The sequence below is a fragment of the Trachurus japonicus genome, chromosome 3, assembly GCF_045865225.1.
Source record: "Trachurus japonicus isolate A0001 chromosome 3, Traja_1.0".
Classification (NCBI taxonomy): domain Eukaryota; kingdom Metazoa; phylum Chordata; class Actinopteri; order Carangiformes; family Carangidae; genus Trachurus; species Trachurus japonicus.
Genome location: NC_140909.1, coordinates 17,335,419 through 17,360,351, shown reverse-complemented (window position 1 = coordinate 17,360,351; position 24,933 = coordinate 17,335,419). Strand labels below are relative to the sequence as shown.

The window sequence follows — 24,933 nt, the reverse complement described above, 5'->3', positions numbered from 1 at the left end:
GTTGTGAGGAGCCTTAATGACATGACCCGTTCCCTGTGCTCCCACAGAAAAAGTCCTTTAAGCAAGAGTGAACAACAACTTAGTTCTCACACAGAAGAATACAAGAGCAAAAAAACATTACAAAGACACTACTTGAAATTTTGAGCCACCCAAGTTTAGCAGATCTGACACAACATACACTCACCATCCTTTGGCAGGTCTAAGGGGCACTGAATGGTTGAGAATGCCCCTTTTAAGGCCGCTAGAGGATCTATCACAACTTTGAGTCAGGAATAAAACTTCTCAACTTTCTGAGGCAGATGCAGGGCTAAAACTGCTGCACTTTGCCATTTTGGTGTATTCCATAATGATTATTCTTGTGGTTTAAATGTATCAATCATCAAATTAGTGTTGAATAACAGCATAGACATTTTTTTGTACAGGGGAAACAAACCTCCTCCCGTGTCATTGTTTGTGCACTACCCACTAAGCTACACATGACCAGAAAATAAGCATAAGCACTGGAAGGCAAATCCCTTTAAGTAACATTCCTAACCTCTCTTGTTCTCCGACGCAGGTCAGACACCAGCCTGTACTGTGACGATGTTGACATCCGCTTCAGCAAGATGATGAACTCCTGTAAGGTGCTGCAAATCCGCTATGCCAGCGTGGAACGCTTGTTGGAGAGGCTGACCGACCTGCGCTTCCTCTCCATCGACTTCCTGAACACCTTCCTCCACTCCTACCGCGTCTTCACCAGCGCTGCCGTGGTTCTGGACAAGCTCATCACCATCTACAAGAAGCCCATCAGTGCCATCCCTGCACGGTGAGTGAGGTGGTTTAAGTTGGGCGACTGCTCCTATCTGCTCTGGCCCGTGTGCGTGGGTGCAACTTACCACATATTTCATAATATATCTTATTTCCAGATCCGTGGATCCTGGGAAAGTTGATCACTCCAGCTTTTAGGTCATGAAAGAAATGCTTTTAAAGAAGCAGTTCAACATTTTTTGGTAAATGTACTTAGTTGCTTCCTTGCCAAGAGTAAGGGTGAGAAGACAGCGGCCGTGTCTGAGGCATCTGTTTGTTAAATATGAAACAACTGCTCAGCTAGGAAAGATTTAGCCTAGTCAGCATAAAGGCTGGAAGCAGGTAAAGACAGCTAACCTGGCTCTTTTCAAAGGTGCCTCTAAAGCTCACTATAATAAACACATCTCGTTTCTTTACACCTTAGCAAAAAAAAAGTGTTTTCTGGTTTCTTACAGATTGAAGGGAATAGCAAGTCTTGTGCAGATAATGATGCCTGGTCATAAAAAGGCTCTGGCACATAAAACAACTCTAAACCACAGCACAGAACTGGAGGCTGGACGTCTCAGTTATAAGTCGTAATGCAAGGTCTGAACTGCAGACCGTAGCCATATGTATATTTCTGGACAGTGGTATAAAAGTGGTACTTCACAACGTGTTGATTATTAATGGTGGTGAGCACTGTCACAAAGACAGGTCATTTTATTTTGAATACCAGTATTTGATACATGTCTTTTCAAACCAGCATGGGACAATGAATAATGTCCATATGAAATGTGCTGGAGCCTGTGTTGTTTCAGTTCAGAGAGATTGGGATTAAATGACTTGATGAAGCGTTTCTGTAGCTTTTCTCCATCTCTGCACAGTTAAGTGGACAGTGTAACACAGCAGAGCTAAAAACCACCGCTACATTAAACCCCTCTGAGCGTCTCTCTGTGAGGGCAGCCCCCTGCAGCTCGTCAACAACCGAAAAAAGGAACAAAGTTTGAGATTTCCACATGTTTTCTCCTGAAGATGCAGCAACAGTGCGGTAATGGTGCAGTGAAAAGGTGGGACTTTCCCCGGCGTTTGAATTTGTCTTGGCGCTCACGTGGACCGTCTGTAAGCACCTCATCATGCTACCATATCTTGTCCAGGTGAGAAGGGAGCAGAGAGGAGGCAGTGAGAGGTCACAGCGACACGTCTTCGGTCCACCATCACAGTTAATTGGGTCCTGCATGCGCCCACCTCTCCCGAGCCCCTCCTCTTCTTTCTCCCTCCTCTCTTTACCCTTTTCCATTCTCTCGCTTTTATTTTTCTTTCCACAAGTCTGACCATCCCTCTCTCTGCTGCGCTGTCACCATGGCAACCCTTCACTCTGCTGCAGGACCCCACCCTCTCCTTCTCTCCTCATCTTCTCCCTCCCTTCCTCCCTCTCCCCCTCCCTCTCTCTCCCTTTCTCCCATCATCTGCAGCGGCTCTACGGTATTAAATATTGATGGTGGTGTTTTGCACCCAGACCCTCCTCTCCTCTCCTCTCCTCTCCTCTCCTCTCCTCTCCTCTCCTCTCCTCTCCTCTCCTCTCCTCTCCTCTCCTCTCCTCTCCTCTCCTCTCCTCTCCTCTCCTCTCCTCTCCTCCAAACCCTTGCTCTTCTGGTTTCTCCTGCTTAATTGTCTCCTCTTTACCACTATACATGTGTCCTCTCTTGACTCTCTTGCCAGTCTACTGTTTGTCCTTTGTTTTTCTTATTTTCTTTCCTTACCTGCTCACCATCCCTCTCCTCCTCCCTCACTCTCCCCACGTCTTCCCTCCCCCATCTCCATATTTGCTCCTCTCCTTTACTCTTTTGTAAATTTAGGCAAGGAGACACAACATGGCTGCAGCTAACACCACACGGGGCTGGAGGCTTCCCATTCGCCCACTCCCAGCCAGCAGCCTTCACTGTGGTGGAATTCATATCCACTATGTTGCTCCTCTCTCGCCCCCTCCCTCTTTGTCTCACTGTTTTCGCCCCTGCTTTTTTTTTTGTTTTTTGCATTGCACCTCTATGTCTTTCTCCCACTTTCCCTCTCTGTCTCTATCTGGCTCCCCTTTTCGCTCTGTTTCTCTCTCTCCCCATGTCTCTGTGGGCCTCCCCTGGGCTGGTTGCTGTTGGCAGCACCCGTGCCTCCCACACTGTCACTTGACATGCTATTTATAGGCCTTCAGAGGGGGTGGCTCTCAGTGCAAGGAGGATGCTGTCTTAAACAATGTAGCTTAAATAAAAGAGGCAAGAGCTCCCGAGGAGCCCTGTGGTTAATGTGTTCCCTCTCTGCTTCTGTGCGCAGACACCAAGTGCACCATGAACCCCCACTTCTCTCCTTTCCACTGTCTCTTATTCCGGCCACTGAAATATTCACCCAAAATAAAAAAAAAGAGTGTTTCTCTTAGTTGTGAAACTTCCTCTTTTTAACATCCATCCCTCTGTATTTCTCACACTTCCTTTCATTTTCTCCTCTCTTTGATTCTCTCCTTTCCTGCAGTTCTTTGGAGCTTTTCTTTGCCAGCAGCCAGAACAACAAACTCCTCTACGGCGAGCCACCCACGTCTCCGCGTGCCAGCCGCAAGTTCTCCTCCCCTCCTCCTCTCTCCATCACCAAGACATCCTCGCCCAACCGCCGTCGCAAGCTTTCGCTCAACATCCCCATCATCACAGGGGGCAAAGCCCTGGACTTGGCTGCACTCAGCTGTTCTTCCAATGGCTATGCAAGCATGCACTCCACCATGTCGCCCTTCAGTAAGACCACACTCGACATCAACAAGCTCTATGTGTCTAGCACCATGGCCAGCAAAATCCCAGATGAGGGTGAACCCAAAGCCGAAGGCAAGACTGACGAGTCTGTCCTCAACAAGCAAGGTCAGAATCACTGTCCAAAGGATTTTGCTCTGTCTTAATGAGGTTCTCGTGCACTGTGGCAACAGCTGTACAAATCCAGAGTCGTGCTCATGTTTTCTACTGTGTGTGTCTGTATCTCATTACACTTGGAACATGGTGAAGTGGTATAAAGTATACGATTCGTTACATAAAGTGACAAGATTTTAGATTGACCTCATGGGTTTTGTAGCTTCCTCACTTGTTGTCCAGACCTTTGGATTTCTTATCTGCCCAGCCTTGCCAGTCGCAGAAACACCAACCAAATGCTTTTTTCTCTGTCCAGATCTGTCAGTGAGAGAGGAGTGTGATGAAGACCCAAGTCAAAGTGATGAGGCCGAAGCTGAAATGTCTCCGCCAAAGTCACCGTCAACACCTAAGAATGTCAAGTCCAAAAACTCTGGTACAGCATGACTCAATCTCTCCACCGCTGTGTATTAACCCAGTGTTGGGTCCTTAAAGCTACTTTATATCCAACAACCTCTTGTGATCTACATTTGATTCCCAACCCACCAGTTAAAAAACAAATTAGCTGGCAAGAATATTAAGTAACTTGGCAAGATTGTTATTGCTGGCAAACCACAGTAGCTCAATGCTTAGTGCTAGTGACATACAGTACTTGCCAGTGAAGCATTTTGGCAAATGAACATTTAACAAAAGAAGATCAAATAAGATCAATTCTAATAGATATTGTCAATAACAAAACCGTTGGTAACATGAGACACGCTCAACAGGCCCACTATTCTTCCTACTGTTGAATTAATACTTCTCAGTGTGACTGAACTTGTCTGAAAACCAAATAACATGAAATGAGCAGTTGAAATGAAAATTAAAAACTGGCTGGATATTTTCTCTGGCTAGAATGATCAAGCTCCAAGTAACAGTTCAAAATTCTGGGAGAGGCAGTTATTCGCTTTCTTAGAGTTATATAAAATCGATATGAAAGTAAGTAGCAGATGGTCAGCTGAATTGCAGCTTCGCTTAGCAAAATGACTGGAAACAGCTAGCCTGCCTCTGTGCGAAGGTAAAAAACCATCCACCTACCAGCACCTCTCAACAACAACACTCATAACAAGTTATGTGTTCTTTGTTTTATCAGGACACTGAGCAGAAACAACGTATCGTGTTTTTATAGGTGGTTATAATATGGACTGCTCCTTGGTCCAGAGCTGCAGTTTCCTCAAGGCTTGTCAGCACATGATGTTGCCAGGAAACTGGGGAAAACCCATGTATCTGCTATTTTGCGAACAGTAGGAGGTGGTAGGTCAATGTTGTTCTTTTTTATTTGTTTGTTTATTTTGAACAGAGCGGGGCTAGCTGTTTCCACTTCCATTTCCACTCCACATTATTCCACATTATTTGTGCTATGCCTATCATGACTATTTATTAGCAGGGAACTGTTGGAAATTAAATGTTTAGGTGCAACTCTGGTTTGTATAATACTGTTATATTATATCGTGTCGATATCAAAGGCAACATAATGTGTTTGTACCATATAATCATGCATTAGATCACAAAGAGTTGGACACTACACACACTGCGTCACACTTGTGCATGTGAGAGGTGCGAACAGGTTGAGATTCACAAGAGTTCAATAAATCTAGTTGCAGCAGACTTATAGCAAACTTTTTTTTTCAGAAAACGACAAGTGTAATTATAGCCAAATAAGGTCTTGATAAAAACCACCCACATCCTCCGAGCCCTCCCCATACTGCACAGAGAGGGAGCATCCACCCCGTGGGTAGTCAAGCACAATTCATCCCCAGTGTGTTCTCTTCCCACGGTGCTGGATACAAGGGAAGCCAGTACCTTGTGTGAGTAGGTGGAAGGAAACCTTGTACCTTAGCAACGATGTGCGTGTTCTTCTATACCGCCCCCGGCTGAACGGAGGAAGGCAGGGAGGAGGGGAGGGGAGGGGAGGGAGGGAGGAGAGGGAGGCAGTGAGGCAGACATAGTGGAGTGTACACCGTCACTGCCACGAGCTGCAGGACACACTGTGCTGGGTTTGTTTTAGCTCTCTGTTGCCCTCTCCTGGTGTGATTCTCCTTCTATCACACAGCTTCTAAACAAAAGGAATCCAATCACCTTAATTGCCCCAGAGGCTCTGACATGAAACTGTTAGAAGAAACTATTGCAAATGTAGTGAATGTTTCTCAGATAAGAGTGTTTAACTTTACATCTGCTTGTTTCCCCCCCGCCTCATAGAGTTTTCCCTGTTTTCCTTCAACAACGGCATGGTGGTGTCATCTTGCCGGGAGCTGGACAATAACCGGAGTGCCCTCTCTGCTGCCTCAGCATTTGCCATCGCCACGGCTGGCGCCAATGAGGGCACGCCAACCAAGGAGAAGTACCGTCGCATGTCCCTCGCCAGTACAGGTCAGTCACATGAGGGGGTGGTGCCTCAGTTGGCCATTACAAAGGCTCGATGAGGGCTTTCTATTATGTTTTCTATGTTGTTTTGATGTCATGTAATGAAAAGAAATCGCAGTGAAAGTGGCTAAAATGTGTTACAATTCAAAACACGCTGATGATTTAACACAACTCTGAATACATGTAATATCTAGGGAGAAAAAAAGCATTTAGATTGTGACTCTGTGTAGATGAGCTTATCTTTTGGTCTAGATTAGTTGTCTCATGACCACCAGGGGGCGCTCAAAGAAATTACAAAATGTTACATTGACTCTCTCCTTCATTTACATTCACACATCATCACCCTCATAATCCTATTACTTACATCGTCAGGAGGAGTTTAGCACTTTAAATCAAAGTCCACTGCACCCGAGTAAAAGCTAAAGGGGGGGAAGTCTAGGCTTAATGTACATCTGTGTTTCACTGGCTGTGAAGGCTGTTTGATCATCTTTGTATCTGTATCTGAAAGCAAAATAAAATAAAACATGAAATAGGAACCATTTTATTAATGACAGGCTTTGTTTGTTTCATTCAGTTTGAATGTTGTTTTGTTAAAACTGCTCCCAGGTTTTCCGACAGACCAGAGGAACGGGGACAAAGAGTTTGTTATCAGAAGAGCTGCTACAAACAGAGTCTTGAACGTGCTGCGTCACTGGGTCTCCAAACACTCGCAGGTACAGTTCACCTCTCCGTCTTTCTCATTGTTAGTTTCTTTCTTTTTCCCGAAGAAAAACACTTCTGTAATGACACTGTTGTTGCTGGTTCCTCAGGATTTTGAGCTGAACACAGAGCTGAAGATGCGGGTAATTGGTTTCCTGGAGGAGGTGATGCATGACCCAGAGCTCCTGACACAGGAAAGAAAGGCAGCCGCGAACATTATCAGGTTGGTTTTTTACCATTATCATCGCTTGAGCACACATACAATCATATATGACGCATCTTTTTGTCAGCACCCAGTGGGGAAAAAACAAAGTTTCTACAAGAATACCTCTGATGCCAACAGTTTGTGACAAAAACAGGAACTGGAGATACAGTACATCAATCCAGGTCATGCTGGACAAAATCCAGCAGAGAGTAGAAACTTTTCTCCTGCAGTTTCACAATACACCTGAAGTGTTTTTTTGTTCCTCTGGGCGAAGACAGAACAGGTTTTTCCGTCGGTGTAACGTGGCAGAACATGAGTGAAAAGTCCAGTATGTTATGCAAACCAACCAACGTGTCAGTATTGTTGTTTAACATTATAAAACTGTAGAGATGAAGTCAAAAGTGCCTGTAACCTAAACAACAAAGACACACAATTAACACCCAGCATAAAGTTTGGCACTTTTGATAAGGTCAGATCCATTTGTCAATTAAGGTCGTACTAAACTGCCAAATGATGGCATTTGTGTCTTTTTGTATGCAGGACTCTAACTCAGGAGGACCCTGGAGACAACCAGGTCACCCTGGAAGAGATCACACAGATGGTGAGGAGAAAATTACAAAAGCCTTTGTCAGAATAATAAAACTCTTCTTGAAATTACTGGCCTGACCTATAAATGATTAATTCTTTAGCTGTGATAATGCTTTTCACCCTGTGTGTGTGTGTGTGTGTGTGTGTGTCAGGCCATGGAGGACTGTAAGACTGAACCATTTGAGAGCCACTCTGCCCTGGAGATAGCTGAGCAGCTCACACTGCTGGACCACCTGGTCTTCAAGGTCATCCCCTACGAGTGAGAACACGTGCAAACACACAAAGACGGGCACTTGGTCTATAAAAATCATAGAGGTTGAGTGGGAGGCTGAAGGGAAGTAGACGCAGTGAATGTTGGTGTGTGTGTGGTTTTTTTTTTCATTGTGGATTACTTTTCTTCTATTTTTTTTCTACAGGGAGTTCTTTGGTCAAGGCTGGATGAAGAATGACAAGAACGAGAGAACACCATACATCATGAAAACAACCAAACATTTCAACGATGTATGTGTATACATGTAGATAGAATAGATAGATAGATAGATAGATAGATAGATAGATAGATAGATAGATAGATAGATAGATAGATAGATAGATAGATAGATAGATAGATAGATAGATAGATAGATAGATAGATAGATAGATAGATAGATAGATGTTATTTTCACCATGCATTTTTCTTCTGTGTCAGATCAGTAACAGGATCGCCACAGAGATCCTGCAGTGGGACGACGTCAACATGCGCGTGGCCGGGATTGAGAAGTGGGTGGCAGTGGCCGACATCTGCCGCTGCCTACACAACTACAACGCCGTGCTGGAGATCACATCCTCCCTCAACCGCAGCTCTGTCTTTCGCCTCAAGAAGACATGGCTCAAAGTGTCCAAGCAGGTATCAAGTCGTTTCTGACATCTTCCTCCAGCAGTCAAGTTAAACAAATCATTCAGAGGTGGAGATGTAGCTTTGTTTTTCCTTAGCAGCCTATTGCTTCTTCACTGCTACAGTACAAGAAGTAGTTGCAGCATGTAACTTGCCATATAAGCACATCTTACCATTTTTACACTTCTGTATGGATTTAACATCTGAGATTTGGGTGTTCAGAGTCTTTTTCAATCCGACCCCTTACGGACTCACTGACTTAGTTAAGAGGCGCATTCACGGGAAGTCTGTAAGTGTAAGGAAATTAAAAAGAAAAAATGTCTGCACACTGCTAAATAAAGCTCCCAATTTCTTGTTAATCGACAACGTTTCGACCACCTATCAGTCTTCTTCAGGTCATCCCATAGGTGGTCGAAACGTTATTAATAAAAAATTGGGAGCTTTATTTTTTTTTTTTACTTTAACTACTTTTTTTGTCCTGCACCTGCCGGATGTGCGTGCACTTTCCTCCTTTGCTGTAAGGAAATTACCCACAGTTCATAGTGTTGTGTTTAAAAAAAAAAGAAGTAAAAAAACAAATGTACACGGAGAGCTCCCAGGTCTCTTTATTGTTAATGGACGGAGAATGGACGGAGTTGCTTGTCACAACTGTGTGTACAGTAGTTTGTGATTATTGATGATGATTTGATCAGATCTGATCCAAGAACATTTGTTTTGAGTCTGTCCCTCACACACCTTGTGCTGTTGAAAGTAAACGGTAAATTATCAGTCCCAGACCGGGCATAGTCAACAACATGTTGTTGTCAAGGTAACGTGAAAAGGGGGTCAGTGCTGTTCCATTCATGTTTACAGCATCTGGACCCCCACAGACTCTCACACAGTCACTTAAAGCTGACGTCAATTAGTCAGCTGTCACTGAAGGTTCAAGGCCTGAGTCTTCAGGGTTGGACTAGAACTGGGCCGTACATTTTCTTACCTATGGACAGAGCTAGGATAGTCGTTTCCCTCTCTTTCCACTCATCATGATAAACTAAGCTAACTGCTAACTGGATTGAGAACAACTTGCCCACAGATCGGCTGTTAATGGGCCTTTTTAATGACATCTACTCTAGACAAAGACTGTGATCGACAAGTTACAGAAGCTGGTGTCATCAGAGGGACGGTTCAAAAACCTGAGAGAGGCACTGAAGAAGTAAGTATCCATCGCTCTTCTCCTTTTCTCTAGGGTGTGTGTTCATGTTGGAATTTAGTATATTCCTTGTTAACCCTTTGTTTTTATTGCTCTTTGTTTGTGCTTTGTACAATTGCTGTCTTCCTCTGACCTGCCTGGTGTTATCAGCTGTGACCCTCCCTGTGTTCCTTACCTTGGGATGTACCTGACGGACCTGGCCTTCATCGAGGAGGGAACACCCAACTACACCGAGGACAACCTGGTCAACTTCTCCAAGATGAGAATGGTATGAACCATCTTTAGGTGCTTGTGCAACCACATTTACATTATACTGTTTTTCTTGATCCTACTCATTTTGTCAATAATGTTTAATTTAAGCAACTGGTGCATTTAGGTTGTTCTTTTGTTTATTTATTACTGACCAAGGTATATAATGACTATATGTTTTATTCAGTGTAATTTGTCATTTGTCTTCAGATATCTCACATTATCAGAGAGATACGTCAGTTTCAGCAAACAGCTTACAAGATCGATTATACACCAAAGGTGAGATTACTTTTTGTGCTTACTGTTTACTTGCATACATTTTCAGGGACTTAATGAAAATAAACATTTCAATTTCAAATTTAAGATTGCAAGTGACCGTGTGCACTTTTTTTTTATTTTCCAAGGAACCTGAATAATCATTAATAATGATAATTAACAATAATTAGAGAACACAAAGTGAGCATTTCATTTTTTCTCCCATACAACAATGCTACCAGTTTTTTCTATTCTGTCTGTGTGTTTGCATAGTGAAATCAAAATGACTCACCTATTTACTTTCACCTGTCAGTGAGATATAAAGTAAGAAAATGAGCAGCAGTGCTCTATAAACTCTGTCACGCCACTTCACAAAGATCATCTCTCTGGCAAACAGCTTCCTTCCTTTTGTGAACCACATCACGGGCTAAAAGCACTTTCTATTTCTCATTCGAAGCAAAACTATCACTTCAAACTTTAGAGTAAATATATTTTAAAATATTCTTGTATAACTTTCTGGCCTTTCTAAGCAACTATTGGCTAAATGTTTTATATTTACATGAACAGCAGGTGTACATGCTCTCATTGAACACATCAAGTGTGGGAACAAAATAAGGAATCATGCAAATTATGTTGTTTATTCATTCAGGTGGCAAAGTACTTGCTGGACGGCAGTACGGTGCTGGATGAGGAGAGTCTGTATGAGGCGTCTCTGAGAATCGAACCCAAAACTTCATCCTGAAGAGGATCTCTCTCAGTGGGCCCTCATAAGGAGTGTACAGGAACAATATATCATAATGTACATATACTATTATTTGTATTAGACACAGTAGGCTGTGCCCTTCTAGTATGTGCTCCCCAATGGACTTGTTGTGTATAATTGTTATTAGAGACTGAGTAGAAGCCCGCAGAGGTTTTATTTATATAGTCACAGAGTATTTATATGTTATTTATCGTCTGAAATGCCATTTTATGATGAAGGTATTTTCAACCACAGAATCAACAGATGAGAGAGTATATTGACATGATATTTAGTCACATGCTAATGGGAACACAACACGCAGTACTAATACGACATTCATGAGAGATGATCGACCCCCACTTTTCTGGCAATGCAACTTCATTTAAAGCCCCCATACAGACATTCTGCCTTATTAGTACAGAAGCCATTTCTTCAGCCTCTTTGTCCTCAAGTATGAAATCTGTTAATCCTCTCGCTGCATGAACATTCATGTAAAGTTCTGGTTGATTTGAATTCAGCCACTACCAATTCAAACTAATATATAGAGAGGAAGTTATTGAATGTAAATATGTTGGATGGCTATTGCATTAAAAAAGTATCAAGAATGGGGTGCAATCTCACAAAAATCTCAAAAGATTTGAACTTTTAGGTTTTGAAATTAAAATGTTTTTAACTCAGAGAAAGAAAGGAGGTGAAAAGTGGGACTGCTGCGGTGGCTAAAGCTGAATCATGTGCTCTGATGTTTTACGTAGCCACTGAAACACAAGGGCATTTGGCCATGTTGGAGTCAAACTGACACAAACTGAGTTGGAGGAGAGATGGGTTTTTATGCTTTTGCTTATTATCACCTTATTCCCCTGGTGGGCAACGTGATGTATATACAGTGTAAGCACCGGGCAGTGTATGTAGCAGATGTAACCAATATTGAGCCACTTCAGGAAGTTAAATTCCCAGCTTTTACACTCAGACAGCGAGAGCATAGTTTTTATGGTTAATCCTCTTTGGCCAGTGCATTATGGTTTTGCCTTAATCATGAAATGGATTATATACCACAAAAGTATGTAAACTATTTTGTTCTACGATTTGCCAATGAAGCAGAAATATTTGCTATGTACAATATTATGTACAGGCAGTCTGATGCATTTACTAATGTGCAATGTGTTTTAAAAAAAAAAACATATCCCTTGAAATGTGTTATCCTTATGATCGTTCAACTCTGTAATAACTTTTTTCTGTGTATGATACTTTAAAACAAATGTTGAAAACAACTTATAAGTGTAACACATTCTGTATCCTGTCTATTCCAGCGTGTTAGCAGGAACTATACAGTAGTAATATTGTGCTTATTCTTGGAATATTTCTATGTATTTTTTACAGGCTTTGTATAGAAGGACACCTAAAGCTTAAGTGGCAGGCATGTGCCACTTTCACGTGTTTAAATCAAATCTATATCTAGAACGGTATGTGTACTGTATTCAAACCCCACCCTTGCACATGAATCTTTATCCTCTAACAGGCACATCAGATGTTTGCAGTGAGCAATACCCAGTGGTATGAGAATTATATTTCAGTCTATTTCAACAGCTTGAGTAGTATTTCCAGTTTTGTATAAAAGTGTACTCTTTCCCGATTACCTCTTGTTAATAAATCTATTCTTTCTCAGGGGGAGAAGTGTCTTGAAGGCTGGTGTGTGTGTGTGTGTGTGTGTGTGTGTGTGGGGGGGGGGGGGTTGAGTGTCAGTATGTAAGAGCTCCAGTCATGTGACCCTCTCTACACTTGTCCGAGCTCGCGGGGCAGAATGGCGCTCAGTGTTGTTTTCTTCATTACCACCGTCTTTAGTTTAGTTCATTTAACTCCGTTGAGTTTACTCGAAGGTGAGTAAACATTTAAATACAGCGACACGGTTATTTTTTTTTAATCGTTCAGCTTTAGCCTACTGAATGTAAAATGCAAACATTTTCCAATTTATCCCCTGTTGTGTTGTAGCTTTAATTTTTCAGTACTAGTTGTTTACATAATGTCGATGTTTACAATTATTATTTATCTACCGCAAGCAGTTTGGGAAATCATTCAGTCCGTTTACATAAGTAAAAAATGAGTAAATATTAGTAGTAAAAATAGCCTACTACTCACTAACGTCCTTGTTTCGGACACCATGATGTTTTTATTAATTAAACTCTTCTTTTTTTTAAAAACTTTTAACTTGATGTAGGCTATCTTGATTTCTTTTTTGCCCTTGTGGTGGGGTCAGGGGCAGATGGGGTATGGTGGGTGGGGCGGGAGGGATTTGGGAGCCGCTGTGAGCATCTAGTGTATCTTTTGTGTTGTGTTTATGTGACTGTATTGTACTGACTGATTGTAGGCTATCTATGTCTAGGACCCCCTGGAAGACGAGATGATACATCTCAAGGGGTTATCCTCCAATAACATTTGAAAGTTTACTCAAGTAGGCTATGTAATTGGCAGTGATATTAAGTTAGCTATAAAAGTAAAAGTGCTCATTAAGTTAAAGTGATGCATTGAGGGTAATCTTTGTTGCGTTTAAGTGCAGTTAAACTGTCTCGTCCAGGTGAACATGTAACCATTTGTATCTGAGCAGAATTGAATAAACTATAAAAAGTATGTTTAGATAAATATAGTAGAGTAGGCTAGAATGTTAATATTGAAACAAAAATAGATACTAATAAATCAGTCTTAAATGCTACATTAAACCCACTGATTATAAGTAATGAAAGCTTGAACTGAGAGTTTGATGTGTGTCAGGCTGCTTTATTTACTGTGGACTTGATTTTGTCCGATCAGAGGAACATCGATTCAAACAGTGGATGTCACAGGTGGGTTCATGATAACAAAGACACTGAAAATTATTCATAATTCTTGATATTTTGTTTTTTGTTGATTGGATTCATAATGTTCACTCCTATTTATACGCCCCTTTTTTCTGATGATGCAGCACAACAAAGTTTACGACAGTGAGGACTATCACCACCGGCTCCAGATATTCACTGAGAATAAGAGAAGAATTGATCATCATAATGCTGGAAATCACTCCTTCACAAGTACAGTACAGCCCTGAACTAATTCTTACATCATAATGTTTAAAATGCCAATTGTGATTACAGACGATAAACCACACATTTTAAAATAACCTGTATCATACAGTATTATTAGTCAATGAAGGGATCATCTCACAGAGCTGTTGATGTTTCACAGTGGGCCTGAATCCGTTCTCAGACATGACATTTGAGGAGTTCAGGAAATTCTTCCTTTCAACAGTGCCACAGGTATAACATATTTTATATATTTCATTTTATTTATTATTATTATTATTTTGATCTTTAATTGCTATGTTATGATTCTGGTCTCTTGTAGAACTGCTCAGCCACTAAAGGAAGTCATGTCAGCAGTACTGGACCGTACCCTGAGTCTGTAGACTGGAGGATGAAGGGGAACTTTGTGACGCCTGTGAAGAATCAGGTATCATGATGATGATACGGTGCTGAACTTAGTTAGATTGTGAAGCCAAGAATTTGGAATACCTACCAAGCAATTTACCATCATGTGGTAGTGCAGTGACTCTTAAACACAAGTTGTTTGAGCTGTGTTTGTGTCTTTAGGGTCACTGTGGAAGCTGCTGGACCTTCTCCACCACAGGCTGTTTAGAGTCAGTGAATGCTATCAATACTGGGAAGCTAATATCTCTGGTAAGATCGATCTGACTATTATTTATTAATACATTCAGTTAATACATGTTGAGGGCATGGATGTACGTAATAATGGTCATTTTTAGGCCTTGTGTTACGGAAATTCTCAGATTAAAAACTCATGCCAAGCAATGAGTGGTCATGCCGATTAAGATTATTATCATGTGCCAACCTTGTCTGAGTATTACGTAAAACCATCATGTGCTTGTGTTTGCCAAAAGTAAAAGCTCATGCTGTCTGCAGTCAGACCATGTAAAGATAACTTTTTCTTTTAAAGGACAGATTCTCAGCATTGGGAGCCAGCGTTTGCAAACTCAACAACTGAAGCCCACTGTACTGGTTGCCGGTTTTGTGCAAAAACCCCTGTATTGATTTTCAGACCTGTGAAAACTTGAGTTCTGATCAGACATGTCTTACATGGAACAACAATGCCTATTGCTAGCAAAGATTAAAAAATGGGCGCGGTACCTTCAAAGGCTGCTTTTATAAATGATGGTTTTTCTTTGTATGTCCTATAATCAGATCACTACAGGCTCAGTAATTTTAATTTGGCCCATGTCAGACCTGCTGGGTTACCACTGTGTAGGTGGGACTTTTGAGAGCTCTGCTGATGTGTGTGCAAATGCTCTGTGGTTGCAGGTGCACACCTTTTTTGGCCGTTGAAGTCATTGTACATAATGTTCTGTAAATGTTCTGTACACACTGATTGGAAAATACCTGTTGTATTCCTGCCCTCTCCCACTGCTCTGTGTCTGTTCAACTTCTCATGCATTACCCACAGATCCTCCTACTGTCTCTGTTTGCTCTTGGCTACAGACACGCATGGATACAAACTAAGCACTTGGAAGTATTTGTTTTGTTGAGCTGGTATTGTGACAGTGGCAGTGGCACAGACCATTTTCCCATCTCGCAGTCAATTTATCTGGAACAAAACTGTCTCTGAACTGTTCTCTCAAGTCGTCTGTGCATCATGTGAGATGTGTATGGTGTAATGCAAATCAGTCTCGGCTACTGTATGCAACTTCCTGTCACTACAGTACAGTACATGCAGCTCGGAGCTCATTTAACTGCCACTCAACAGTGAACAGTAGTTCAGGAGACATAGATTGGGTGTAGTGTTGGGGAAGCTACTTTGAAGACATAGCTTAACAGGCTACCACTTACTTCACACTGGAAGAAGCTGAGCTAGAGCAGAGCTATCTTAGAGAGAAAGCTTGTTTGGTTAACTCAAACTGCATAGTGGTCTGAGAGCTGCCGCTCCTGGGCAGGCAGTCATCAGTGTCCGTGTCACTCCTCACTCTCCTTGCCTTGACAAAAGCACTCATGCAGGTGATGATGCATGCTCAGCTGATCCCCTTGCAGATTGTCTCTCCAGTGTGCTTTAACACCTGGCACTAAGTGCATCAGCAAGGTTCACTGGGCTGAGCTGGATGCCATACATGGCTCTATTTGCTCTTTTGTATGAAGCCATAATGCAATTTGTTTATTTCCATTTCAGTCGGAGCAGCAGCTGATTGACTGTGCCAAGGACTTTAACAATCATGGATGCATGGGGTAAGATAGTGGTTTTATGTTTAATAATCACAGCTATATACTGTATTGTATAATGAGACATTTGAACTTACACTAATTATAAGAATACGTGTGTAAAAGGTTTTAACCAGTGAGATAATAAAACATCATGGTTTGTTTCAGTGGGCTCCCCAGCCAGGCATTTGAGTACATCAAATACAACAAAGGGCTTATGGCAGAAGAGGACTATCCCTACAAAGGCTATGTACTGTATGACCTTTCTGTATTAAAGTTTATTTATATATTTTTTTTAGTAATAAAACTGTAAATTCATCTTTTATGGTTTTAGGATGACACTTGCCATTTTGAGCCTGCACTTGCATCTGCTTTTGTCCTGGATGTTGTCAATATAACAAGTGTGAGTAAAAATTAAGTGTCCTTTAAGAGGTACCTGCTAACCAAATCACACCAAATGTTTTTTTTTTGTTCATTTTCATATTAAACAGCACAATTCCTCCTGTGTGTTTGTTCATCCACAGAATGATGAAAAGGCCATGGTTGATGCTGTGGCCAGGCTCAATCCTGTGACCCTCGGCTTTGACGTCACGGCTGACTTTCTGCACTACAAAGAAGGTGTTTACACAAGGTGAGACAAGACCTTAAAAATATTATTAACTCATCAATAACATGTGCTCTGAAATGATTAAGTGTTCAGTGGTCACTCTGTCTATGTCCGTTTTGCACTTAAAACTATGGTATATTTTTGCATGATCCAGGAGTACAGAAATTGAAAAGCAGAGCAAATCAAATATTCCAGACTTTTGTATTGATACACAAACTTTTTTTTAGTGATAACAATGATAATTTGGTTGCATCTTTATCTCTGCGTATTTAGCATTCATACTTTGGTTGCATTTCTTTTACCCATCCACAGTAGTGTCAAGCCAAATGTAGCAATTAGAGAATAAAATCTGAATTTTACGGAGACTTTGCACATCGCAATGTCTGCTGACTTGGAGCATGTCCATCCATCCTATTCATAGACTGACAAATGTGACGGTCTGATTATTGATATTATTATTATTATTATTAGGGTGCTTACAGTTATGAGTGCTCATGCTTCACTTCACCACAACTTTCTGCCCTCTCTTGTAGTAATAGTAACCCAGAAAGAGATGACATTTCTTGAAAGTGTAATGTTTTGGAACTTGAACAATTTTTAACTGTTTATATTTCAGTGATTCTTTTTCATGGGTCAGTCATGAGCATTTCCACAGAAACAGCTATAGGCCTACAACACATCTTTGGACACACAAGATAAAATATGATATTGCAGGAAGACACCAGCCCACTCACTCACTCTACAAAAGGCATGTACTCTATTGATCTAAAAGCATCAATGTGGTCTGTTTAGCACCCAGTGTAAGAACACAGCAGACAAGGTGAATCATGCAGTTCTGGCTGTGGGTTACGGCACGGAGGAGAGCGGCATGCCATATTGGATTGTGAAGAACTCCTGGGGCACTGGCTGGGGAAAGGACGGGTAAATATAAACATAGCCTGTGTGTGTGTTTCAGTGTGATGGCTGGTTACAAGGAGCATGAAAACTTTTCTTTTTTATCCCATCAGGTATTTTTTGATTGAAAGAGGAAAAAACATGTGTGGACTGGCTGCGTGCGTTTCATACCCTCTACCTTTAGCCTGAGGAGCAACATGACAACAGAGGACTGATGAAACAACCAACATGGAGTCCACACTTGAAGTGAAGTGACAAGAACTTGACAGAAAATCAGAATGCTAAACAGAAATAAGTAAACAACCTAATGAAGTTCAAGATGAAAGAAATGTGTCAGCTCAGGTGCTTAGAAATGTAGGCTAATTTCACAAAAGATAGCCTAATGTAGGAAGACACTATCAAACTATTAAACAGAAGAAAAGGTTCACCTCTTCCCACGAGTGTCATGATAATAAGAATGGGTCACAACAGAACTTAATTGTCCTTATCTTACAATATCAAATCTTTGTTTTGTTTTTTACCCTCGCAACATTTCTGTGCTGTGTGTTTTCTGTTCTTGTTATAAAAATCAATAAAGTAATTTCATATTTGTCTCTGTCACTGGTGTTGTGGAGTTGTTTAAGATAATTATTAATGGATACAGGAAGAAAATGCATTAAATCACACTCAGCCTGCCCTACACAGAGACATCGATAATAACAAATTTACAAATTCCTCAACAAGAGCATCCTCACAGTTCAACACACTTTAATTTTGGCTGTTTTCCAATGAGGGTAGTATAAATTACATACGGTTCTCATTTTATCACTTTTTTTTTTATCACTTTACTGAATAAAACCTCTATGAATAAAACTTGAGTCTCTGCTTTTTTGCCACAGCTGTAACACAGTTCTGCCACAAGATGGAGCCTCTAGCCCTCGCACTACTGAAGAGAGACGAGAGTTCAACATGAGAGGTGCTGATTGGCTGTTGGCAGAGGACAACAACCGACCATGCTGATGACGTAACATTTCTAACCAATGAGCTGCCGGGATTCTGTTTCACAACGCGGAGGGGGTGGGACTAGTTACAAAACATTTCTTCGCATGTGGCGCCAATTATTTTCCCGGTGTGTTCTCATTCATGTTGTAATCATTAGAGACCAGTGGTGGAGAGAGCCTGTGTTACCTGCTGCCATTTTTCACCCAAGTAACAGCTCCTAAAAGTCTTTAGAAGTGAACTAAAATGTCGACGAGACGGTCACCGCGGGAAGCTGTGGTCAAAGTAAAAATAGTGGTGAGTGTCTGATGTTGTTACATTTTATGTTGTCGTTATCTAAACCTGCATGTGTCGACTGACCGTTCAATAGCATGAACTTTGGCTGTTTGTGTTTGGGAGCTAAACCGACTACACATGATTTAACATCAGGAGACATTATATTTGCAGTAAATGACAATTGCTCCACTGTCATTCACTTCCCTTTATTTGTATCTTAGCTCGTTTATCGCAGGTATAAACTCGACACAACAGCCTACAGCATTAAGCGCCAAGCTAGCAGCAGTTTACACAACCTAAACCACTTTACTAGATGAATTAATTTTAATGGATGACACCTTGCAGGAGAGGATTCTTGTGAAAGAGGAGGAAGGGGTCCGACGGTCATCTCGAAACGTCTTGATTCCTAAACGCTATCAGGTCTCTCCCACAGAAACACCGACGACGACTACTAAAAGGGTAAGAGACTGACCACAAACACAGAGAAACTATCAATCGCTTTGTTTTTTTTCTTTCTGCTGTTAACATGCTCATCTCCTCGTTACAGAAAAGAAAAACACAGGATGTCCAACACAGTAAGACGAAGGACCTTAAGAAGGAGATGTCTGACAGTGATGTGGAGTCCTATACATCTGTAAGTGTGAAGGCCCTGCAAGGTTAAACATGATGATAAATTCATCCTGTCCTGTCCATGACACCTTACTGAAGGTTTCAACAGACTTATCAGTGATGTGTCTTTGTCCAACACAGAATGGACACATGGGACTTTCAGCGTATGAGCTGGAGCGGCTGGAGAACATCAGACAGAACCAGGCTTTCCTGTCCTCAATCAACTTATTCAAGGTGGGTACCCAAGTGGGACAGTCACAGCCACAAGGGTCGACTCCTGTTTTCTTAAATCCTTGATTATAGGGTTAACAGATTTGCTTTTACAGGTATTCTTAATCTTTTAATAATTCAATGTTAATTTAATTTCAGTTTTGGATAAATATTAATCTCTCTTAGTCTCTTGAAACTGGCCTTTGACTTGTGAAAGTATGGACTGAACCCCATTTAATCAAAGAGAGAAAAGCTACAATAAGTAAGCATCTTTGACTTGTCTCACTGTTGTTGTTTTTTAACATAAGATGGATCTTGCTTGGTTTTAGTTATAAGATCGGCCGTCAGTATCAAAAGTATTCTGTAAATGGTGTAAGTTTTTCAATGAACATTAAAGTCAGGTCAGTATTTGCACATATTTCCTAAACAAATCAGTTCAAATGAATTGGATCCATTGTGTCTAGAGAGGGTCAGATGGCTTGTGTGCATTTTGCACAACATCTCATGACTCATTCCTCTCATTGATCTGATAGGAGGGACATTAACTGTTGTTTTCTTTGTCAAAAGGCCACTGAGGAGCTGAAGGATTTGACACGGCCAAAGGCGTCACAGAAGGGTCTCAAGAGGTACAGTTGGCTGTAACACTGGCTGTATTAATTCAGCGCAGCCCTTGTTTCTGAATCTGGGGGAGGGGTTTGTCATAGAGCAAATTTTTTCATGACCATTGTAATGCAACTGATTTCTTAATACGGGAACTGATCATTAGAAGTCATGACAGTAACTTGATCCACATGATCAATCACTTATCTGACTGAAAGTAATTGATTTCTTGACATAAATATATTTTTTTTATTATTGTGTGTGTGTTTAGTTTTAAACTGTCTCCATAATGCTGAGTTTCTGTATCTGCAGGCCACAGGCTGCTCCTAGAGAAATCCTGCCAGTTCGCAAATCTCTTCGTCTCCAAAACAAAGAGGCAGAGGTCTTGCCTCTTCCCGCTGATTCCCCGCACACAGTGGTTTATACACAGGTAAAATGTGTACATATAAATAACAATATGTATACTGTTGTTGTCAGGACACTTCACATGACCTAAAGGGAATGAAAAAGTCTTGGAAATAATTAACACCACAGGATTTAATACTTCTCATTGCTTAAATGTTTGTGTTTCTGTATCACTACTGTTTTTTTTTGTTGGGTTGAGTGGCTCACTTTATTTTTCTTGCCTTAAAGCCGCTCAAAAAGTCTGCTGGACCTCTGGCCATGGATCCAGTCAACATGGAAGAAGGAAGTAAGCTGCCTTCACAACTTCTGGAGCTCTGCTGTGAGGTAGGAGTCGCCTCTCTACACTATTGTGATGGTGTATCATGCTGTCATGAGATCGCTTAGAATTTATTCTATAAAAAACATAACTGCAGGTTTTAGTGTGGTGCACAGAACAACAGTTAAAGCTAAAATAGTTTTGAAATACCCAAAGACAAGATATACAAACTAGCATCTTTGCTGATCAAATAATTGTTATCTTTTGCAGCTTGTGAATCAGTTAGTAAAACATGTACTTACTTTTCTTTTCACAGGACTGGAAAGAAAACAAAAAGGTGGAGCTTGATCTGAAAGAGTAAGATTTAAAGTTTTGATTCTGATATTTGCAGCATAAAAAGGCAGTAATTGCTATTTGACCAATACATTGATAATTGAACAACACATGTTGATACTGATGGAAATAAAATCTACATTGGTGTCTTGATGCAGGTACACTTCAGCCCTGAAGAGCATGAGGATAAATGAGGACAGAGTGGCCAAAGTGGTGAAGGAACGAATCTGCTCTGCTGCTTTCCACCCCAGCACCAGCAGCCTGTTGATGGCTGCAGGAGACAAGCTGGGGAATATTGGCCTCTGGAATGTGGTAGGTCTCATTAATATTGTTGCAAATGGGTCTTTTGACCAGTAGAGGGCAAGAATTGAGAAAAAAAAGAATTAAATATAGCCTATTTATTATAAGTTACTATGACTAAAACAATGGTGATAAACATAAATTGGTCTTTTCTGTAGGATTTGTTTGATTTACAAGCTTTTTCAGCAATTATCACGACAACATAAAGCACTGTGTTACTGAGTTCTATATCAGTGTTTAGGCTTATTTGTCACTCATCACTCAAGCAGCTACATGCTCTCCCTGTGTGATCATGTAGGAAGCAGACAGTCTGAGGTTGAAGTTTATATTAATGAAATGCGCAGGTGACACTATGACAGGTCTCCACTGTACGTCTTGACCACATGTCAGCTGTTCAGCTGTAGTAGTGGAAAACTCAGCTGTTTTCAGTTCTGCCACGACGTGGACGTTTTTTAAGAGCTCCGGTATATTGCGGCTTTATGCGGGAGGACACGCGGTAGGCTACTGCTGATCCAATGTATTTATCTGAGCTTGGTCACCGTGGGAGGCACCGGGTTGCTTGGAGCTGCATTCATATGAAGTTATACCTGACGCTGTGCAGCACACCTGACGCTCTTCTTTTTCTGAGGCCCTGACACATAAGTCGAGCATAATTGCAGCCTGTGTGTTACAAGATTGTGTTTTATCATATTGTAGTATAATTGCAAATTATACTGCAAAAAAATGTATCATTTAGCCCTACGTGCAAATGACACGTAACTCATCTTTTGTTTGAATGTTTACAGGGGAGGCGCGCCCCACAGTTTGAAAACCCCTGGTCTGGTTAACTTAGCTGGCGCCTGTATCACTCAGACGACTGCAGCGGCTCGTCACACTTGGCTTGTGCGCATTTGGTTTTGCGATTCAGTGCAAAAATGAATGGAAACACTGAACAATACAAGAACTCTATTCAATACACCAATTTGATCGCAAAACAGCGTGTGACGTTTCTGGTGATTCGACGACGAGGCAGTCATTAGACTCCTCCAAGTCCAAATTGAATCAACAAATCATCAACTATTCATCCCCCCCCCCCGTGTCTGTTCCTTCAGGGCGCTGACTGGGGTGATGATGGCGTGCTGCTCTTTAAACCTCACACTAGAGCAGTGGGTTGCATGGCGTTCTCCAGGGCCAACGCCTCACACCTGCTGACTCTCAGTTACGACGGAGCTCTACGCTGCATGGACGTTGAGAAGGCCAACTTTGATGACGTGAGATGAATTTCCTCCATGGAATGTGCATGTTTGAAATTAATAGTGCAAAAGCAAGCTTGACTTTTAAGAAAGATTTATAATATCTGTTCAGCTATTTACTCCAAATTCAAAGTGTCCTTTTCCACCTATTGATATGATGCTGTTTGTTTATTATTTCAGGTGTACGACATTGAGAATGGCCTGAAAACATTTGACTTCCTGTCACATGACTGTTCAACACTAGTCGTTGGGAACTGGTATGGAGACGTTGCCATTGTCGACAGGCGCACCCCAGGGTAACGTATATCAGTTGGCGATTATCAGTTGGAAGTCTTGTTTATTTTCGCTATTCTTAACAATAATGATAATCATGATCAACAGTAATAATGATTGGTAATAATAACATGTTACACTGGTTATTTTCTCTTCAGAAATTCCCATGAGTCTCTCCACTCAGTGGACCCAAAGGCTTTGCGTTGTGTGAGCGTCCATCCTTTACAGAGGCAGTACTTTGCTGTTGCAGAAAGCAGGTACAAGCAGGCTGACTGTTGATTTTTATTTCTCTTTTTTCCCATGTAAACCTGTCCGATTACAGTTATTTATTTGTTTATTGATTATAATAGATTAATCTTTTTGTCGTGTTTGCAGGGTGGTGAGTATTTACGACAGCAGGTGCCTGAAGAAGACCAACAGCCAGGCAGTCTCCCAGCTGCACGGCCACAGTTTGTCCATATCCAGTGCTTATTTCTCCCCTTGCACAGGGAACAGAGTTCTCACTTCCTGTATGGATGACCACATAAGGTAAAAGCGAGCTCCCCAGTTCTAATTAATTTGTCGTACTAACTATATTTACTTTTTCAAATCCTGCTCAATGTCTAATCTTTTTCTGTTTTTACAGGGTATATGACACAACTGCAATGACAACGGAGTCCCCGTTAGTGACTAAATTCAGGTAAATTCATTCATTTGAACTTAAACTTATCAAATCAGCTCTTGCTTCTCTCGTACCTAACACCCATTCTCTTTATTTTTTAGATGTAATATGCAAACAGGCCGCTGGCTGAGCAAAATCACAGCAGTGTGGGACCCCAAACAGGAAGACTGCTTCGTGGTGGGAAGCATGATGAGGCCTCGGAGGGTTCATGTGTTCCATGAAAACGGCCCGCTACAGCACATCTTCATGGATGACGAGAACCTCAGCACTGTGTTGTCCGTCACTGCTTTCCACCCCACAAGGAACGCCTTACTGGGGGGCAACTCAACAGGACGTCTGCACGTCTTCTCTGACTGAGATGAGACCAAAACATGACGCACCTCTGGTTCCCTTCAGCAGGGCAGAGGAAGGTATCACCTCGGTAAACTAGTTAGATTCACTCTCACAGTTATTTAAATATCAACTTAATGTTTACATTACTCGTCACTTTCATGATAAATAATAAGTATTTTACTCTCGGATAACGTTTGAACATTCGGTCCCTACGAGTTGAAACTGTTAGTCTTACAACTTCCTTCTTGCTTACACAAAACAACCTGCACATGCTGCTATTGCTACATAATATAATGAGAGATGATAGTTTTGTATTTGAAGATGACACATTCTGCTGTTGGAAATGTAATCGAATGCATCACAGCCTCAGAATTTGTGTCTATAAAGTGATAAAAAGTGTCTATAGAGACATATAAACTCCTCCTCCTGTTCACTTCTCATGTCTTCCCCTGTGTGTTGCTTCATTTGAAGAACCACCAAACCTCTTCAGACAGCTCTGCGTGCTTTCATGCTCCGAGTTGCTGCCCCCACGATAAAGTGCAGGTGTGCCTAATTAAGTGGCCACTGAGATTTAATTTAATACAGTTTAAAAACCTCACTGTATTCAGCCCTTTGAGCCTTGGGTAGGAGAAAACATGAGGAGCTCTTTGCTACCTGCTTGAGCCCTGACATTTTGACTGACTTGAGGGTGATGCTGTGGCTCTTGGTAGAAAACAAATCTGGAGTCACAGATCACTTGTAGACAGCATTGTGCCTCCTTCCTCACACCAGGGGATAATCAGTGCCTTTGAAATTATTTTCTATTTCTATCTCCTGTTCAGAATGACCTTATCTGAGATATGTCATGTTTGCTATCTTGTTTTTTTTTTTTTAGAGTTGTTTACTGACCA

At 41.4% G+C, this 24,933-nt stretch overlaps 3 protein-coding genes across 4 annotated transcripts in view; all 3 read left to right on the top strand.

Moving 5' to 3' along the window:
- Nucleotides 1-12,516, top strand: part of LOC146989845 (ras-specific guanine nucleotide-releasing factor 1-like) — a 29,662-nt gene extending 17,146 nt beyond the window's left edge. The window contains exons 14-27 of the mRNA XM_085764531.1: nt 557-805; nt 3,286-3,659; nt 3,961-4,077; nt 5,880-6,050; nt 6,651-6,757; nt 6,854-6,966; nt 7,489-7,549; nt 7,689-7,795; nt 7,953-8,037; nt 8,225-8,422; nt 9,523-9,602; nt 9,750-9,867; nt 10,059-10,127; nt 10,753-12,516. Of these exons, the coding sequence (XP_085620657.1) occupies nt 557-805; nt 3,286-3,659; nt 3,961-4,077; nt 5,880-6,050; nt 6,651-6,757; nt 6,854-6,966; nt 7,489-7,549; nt 7,689-7,795; nt 7,953-8,037; nt 8,225-8,422; nt 9,523-9,602; nt 9,750-9,867; nt 10,059-10,127; nt 10,753-10,845 (1,942 nt within the window). The 3' untranslated portion in view covers nt 10,846-12,516. The remainder of the gene's footprint in view (nt 1-556; nt 806-3,285; nt 3,660-3,960; nt 4,078-5,879; nt 6,051-6,650; nt 6,758-6,853; nt 6,967-7,488; nt 7,550-7,688; nt 7,796-7,952; nt 8,038-8,224; nt 8,423-9,522; nt 9,603-9,749; nt 9,868-10,058; nt 10,128-10,752) is intronic.
- A 63-nt stretch (nt 12,517-12,579) lies between these two features.
- LOC146989844 (pro-cathepsin H-like) lies at nt 12,580-17,881 on the top strand. 2 transcript variants are annotated; one of them, XM_085764542.1, is made up of 12 exons: nt 12,580-12,719; nt 13,648-13,679; nt 13,799-13,904; nt 14,059-14,129; nt 14,218-14,322; nt 14,463-14,549; nt 16,048-16,103; nt 16,245-16,326; nt 16,411-16,479; nt 16,601-16,707; nt 17,476-17,604; nt 17,691-17,881. In XM_085764542.1, exons 1-12 carry the CDS (start codon nt 12,644-12,646, stop codon nt 17,764-17,766), a joined length of 996 nt encoding a protein of 331 aa, XP_085620668.1. In that variant the 5' UTR covers nt 12,580-12,643; the 3' UTR covers nt 17,767-17,881. The 2 variants fall into 2 exon arrangements, with proteins under 2 accessions (XP_085620668.1, XP_085620676.1); XM_085764550.1 differs by having other exon boundaries at nt 17,476-17,625; nt 17,711-17,881.
- A 794-nt stretch (nt 17,882-18,675) lies between these two features.
- wdr76 (WD repeat domain 76) lies at nt 18,676-24,096 on the top strand. Its single transcript, XM_085764520.1, has 15 exons — nt 18,676-18,852; nt 19,177-19,290; nt 19,379-19,465; nt 19,582-19,674; nt 20,218-20,276; nt 20,563-20,680; nt 20,884-20,979; nt 21,228-21,268; nt 21,403-21,556; nt 22,636-22,794; nt 22,957-23,072; nt 23,208-23,306; nt 23,425-23,577; nt 23,675-23,728; nt 23,812-24,096. The coding sequence occupies exons 1-15, from the start codon at nt 18,802-18,804 to the stop codon at nt 24,065-24,067; spliced, it is 1,650 nt and encodes a 549-aa protein (XP_085620646.1). The 5' UTR covers nt 18,676-18,801; the 3' UTR covers nt 24,068-24,096.
- The last annotated feature ends 837 nt before the right edge of the window (nt 24,097-24,933 follow it).

Coding starts and splice junctions, on each gene's coding strand:
- LOC146989844 (XM_085764542.1), top strand. CDS start 12,644: ATGGCGCTCAGTGTTGTTTTCTTCATTACCACCGTCTTTAGTTTAGTT. Junction 14,323..14,462: donor TGACGCCTGTGAAGAATCAG/GTATCATGATGA, acceptor TTGTGTCTTTAG/GGTCACTGTGGAAGCTGCTG. Junction 16,708..17,475: donor AAAGAAGGTGTTTACACAAG/GTGAGACAAGAC, acceptor TGGTCTGTTTAG/CACCCAGTGTAAGAACACAG.
- wdr76 (XM_085764520.1), top strand. CDS start 18,802: ATGTCGACGAGACGGTCACCGCGGGAAGCTGTGGTCAAAGTAAAAATA. Junction 19,675..20,217: donor CCTCAATCAACTTATTCAAG/GTGGGTACCCAA, acceptor CTTTGTCAAAAG/GCCACTGAGGAGCTGAAGGA. Junction 23,729..23,811: donor CCGTTAGTGACTAAATTCAG/GTAAATTCATTC, acceptor TTTATTTTTTAG/ATGTAATATGCAAACAGGCC.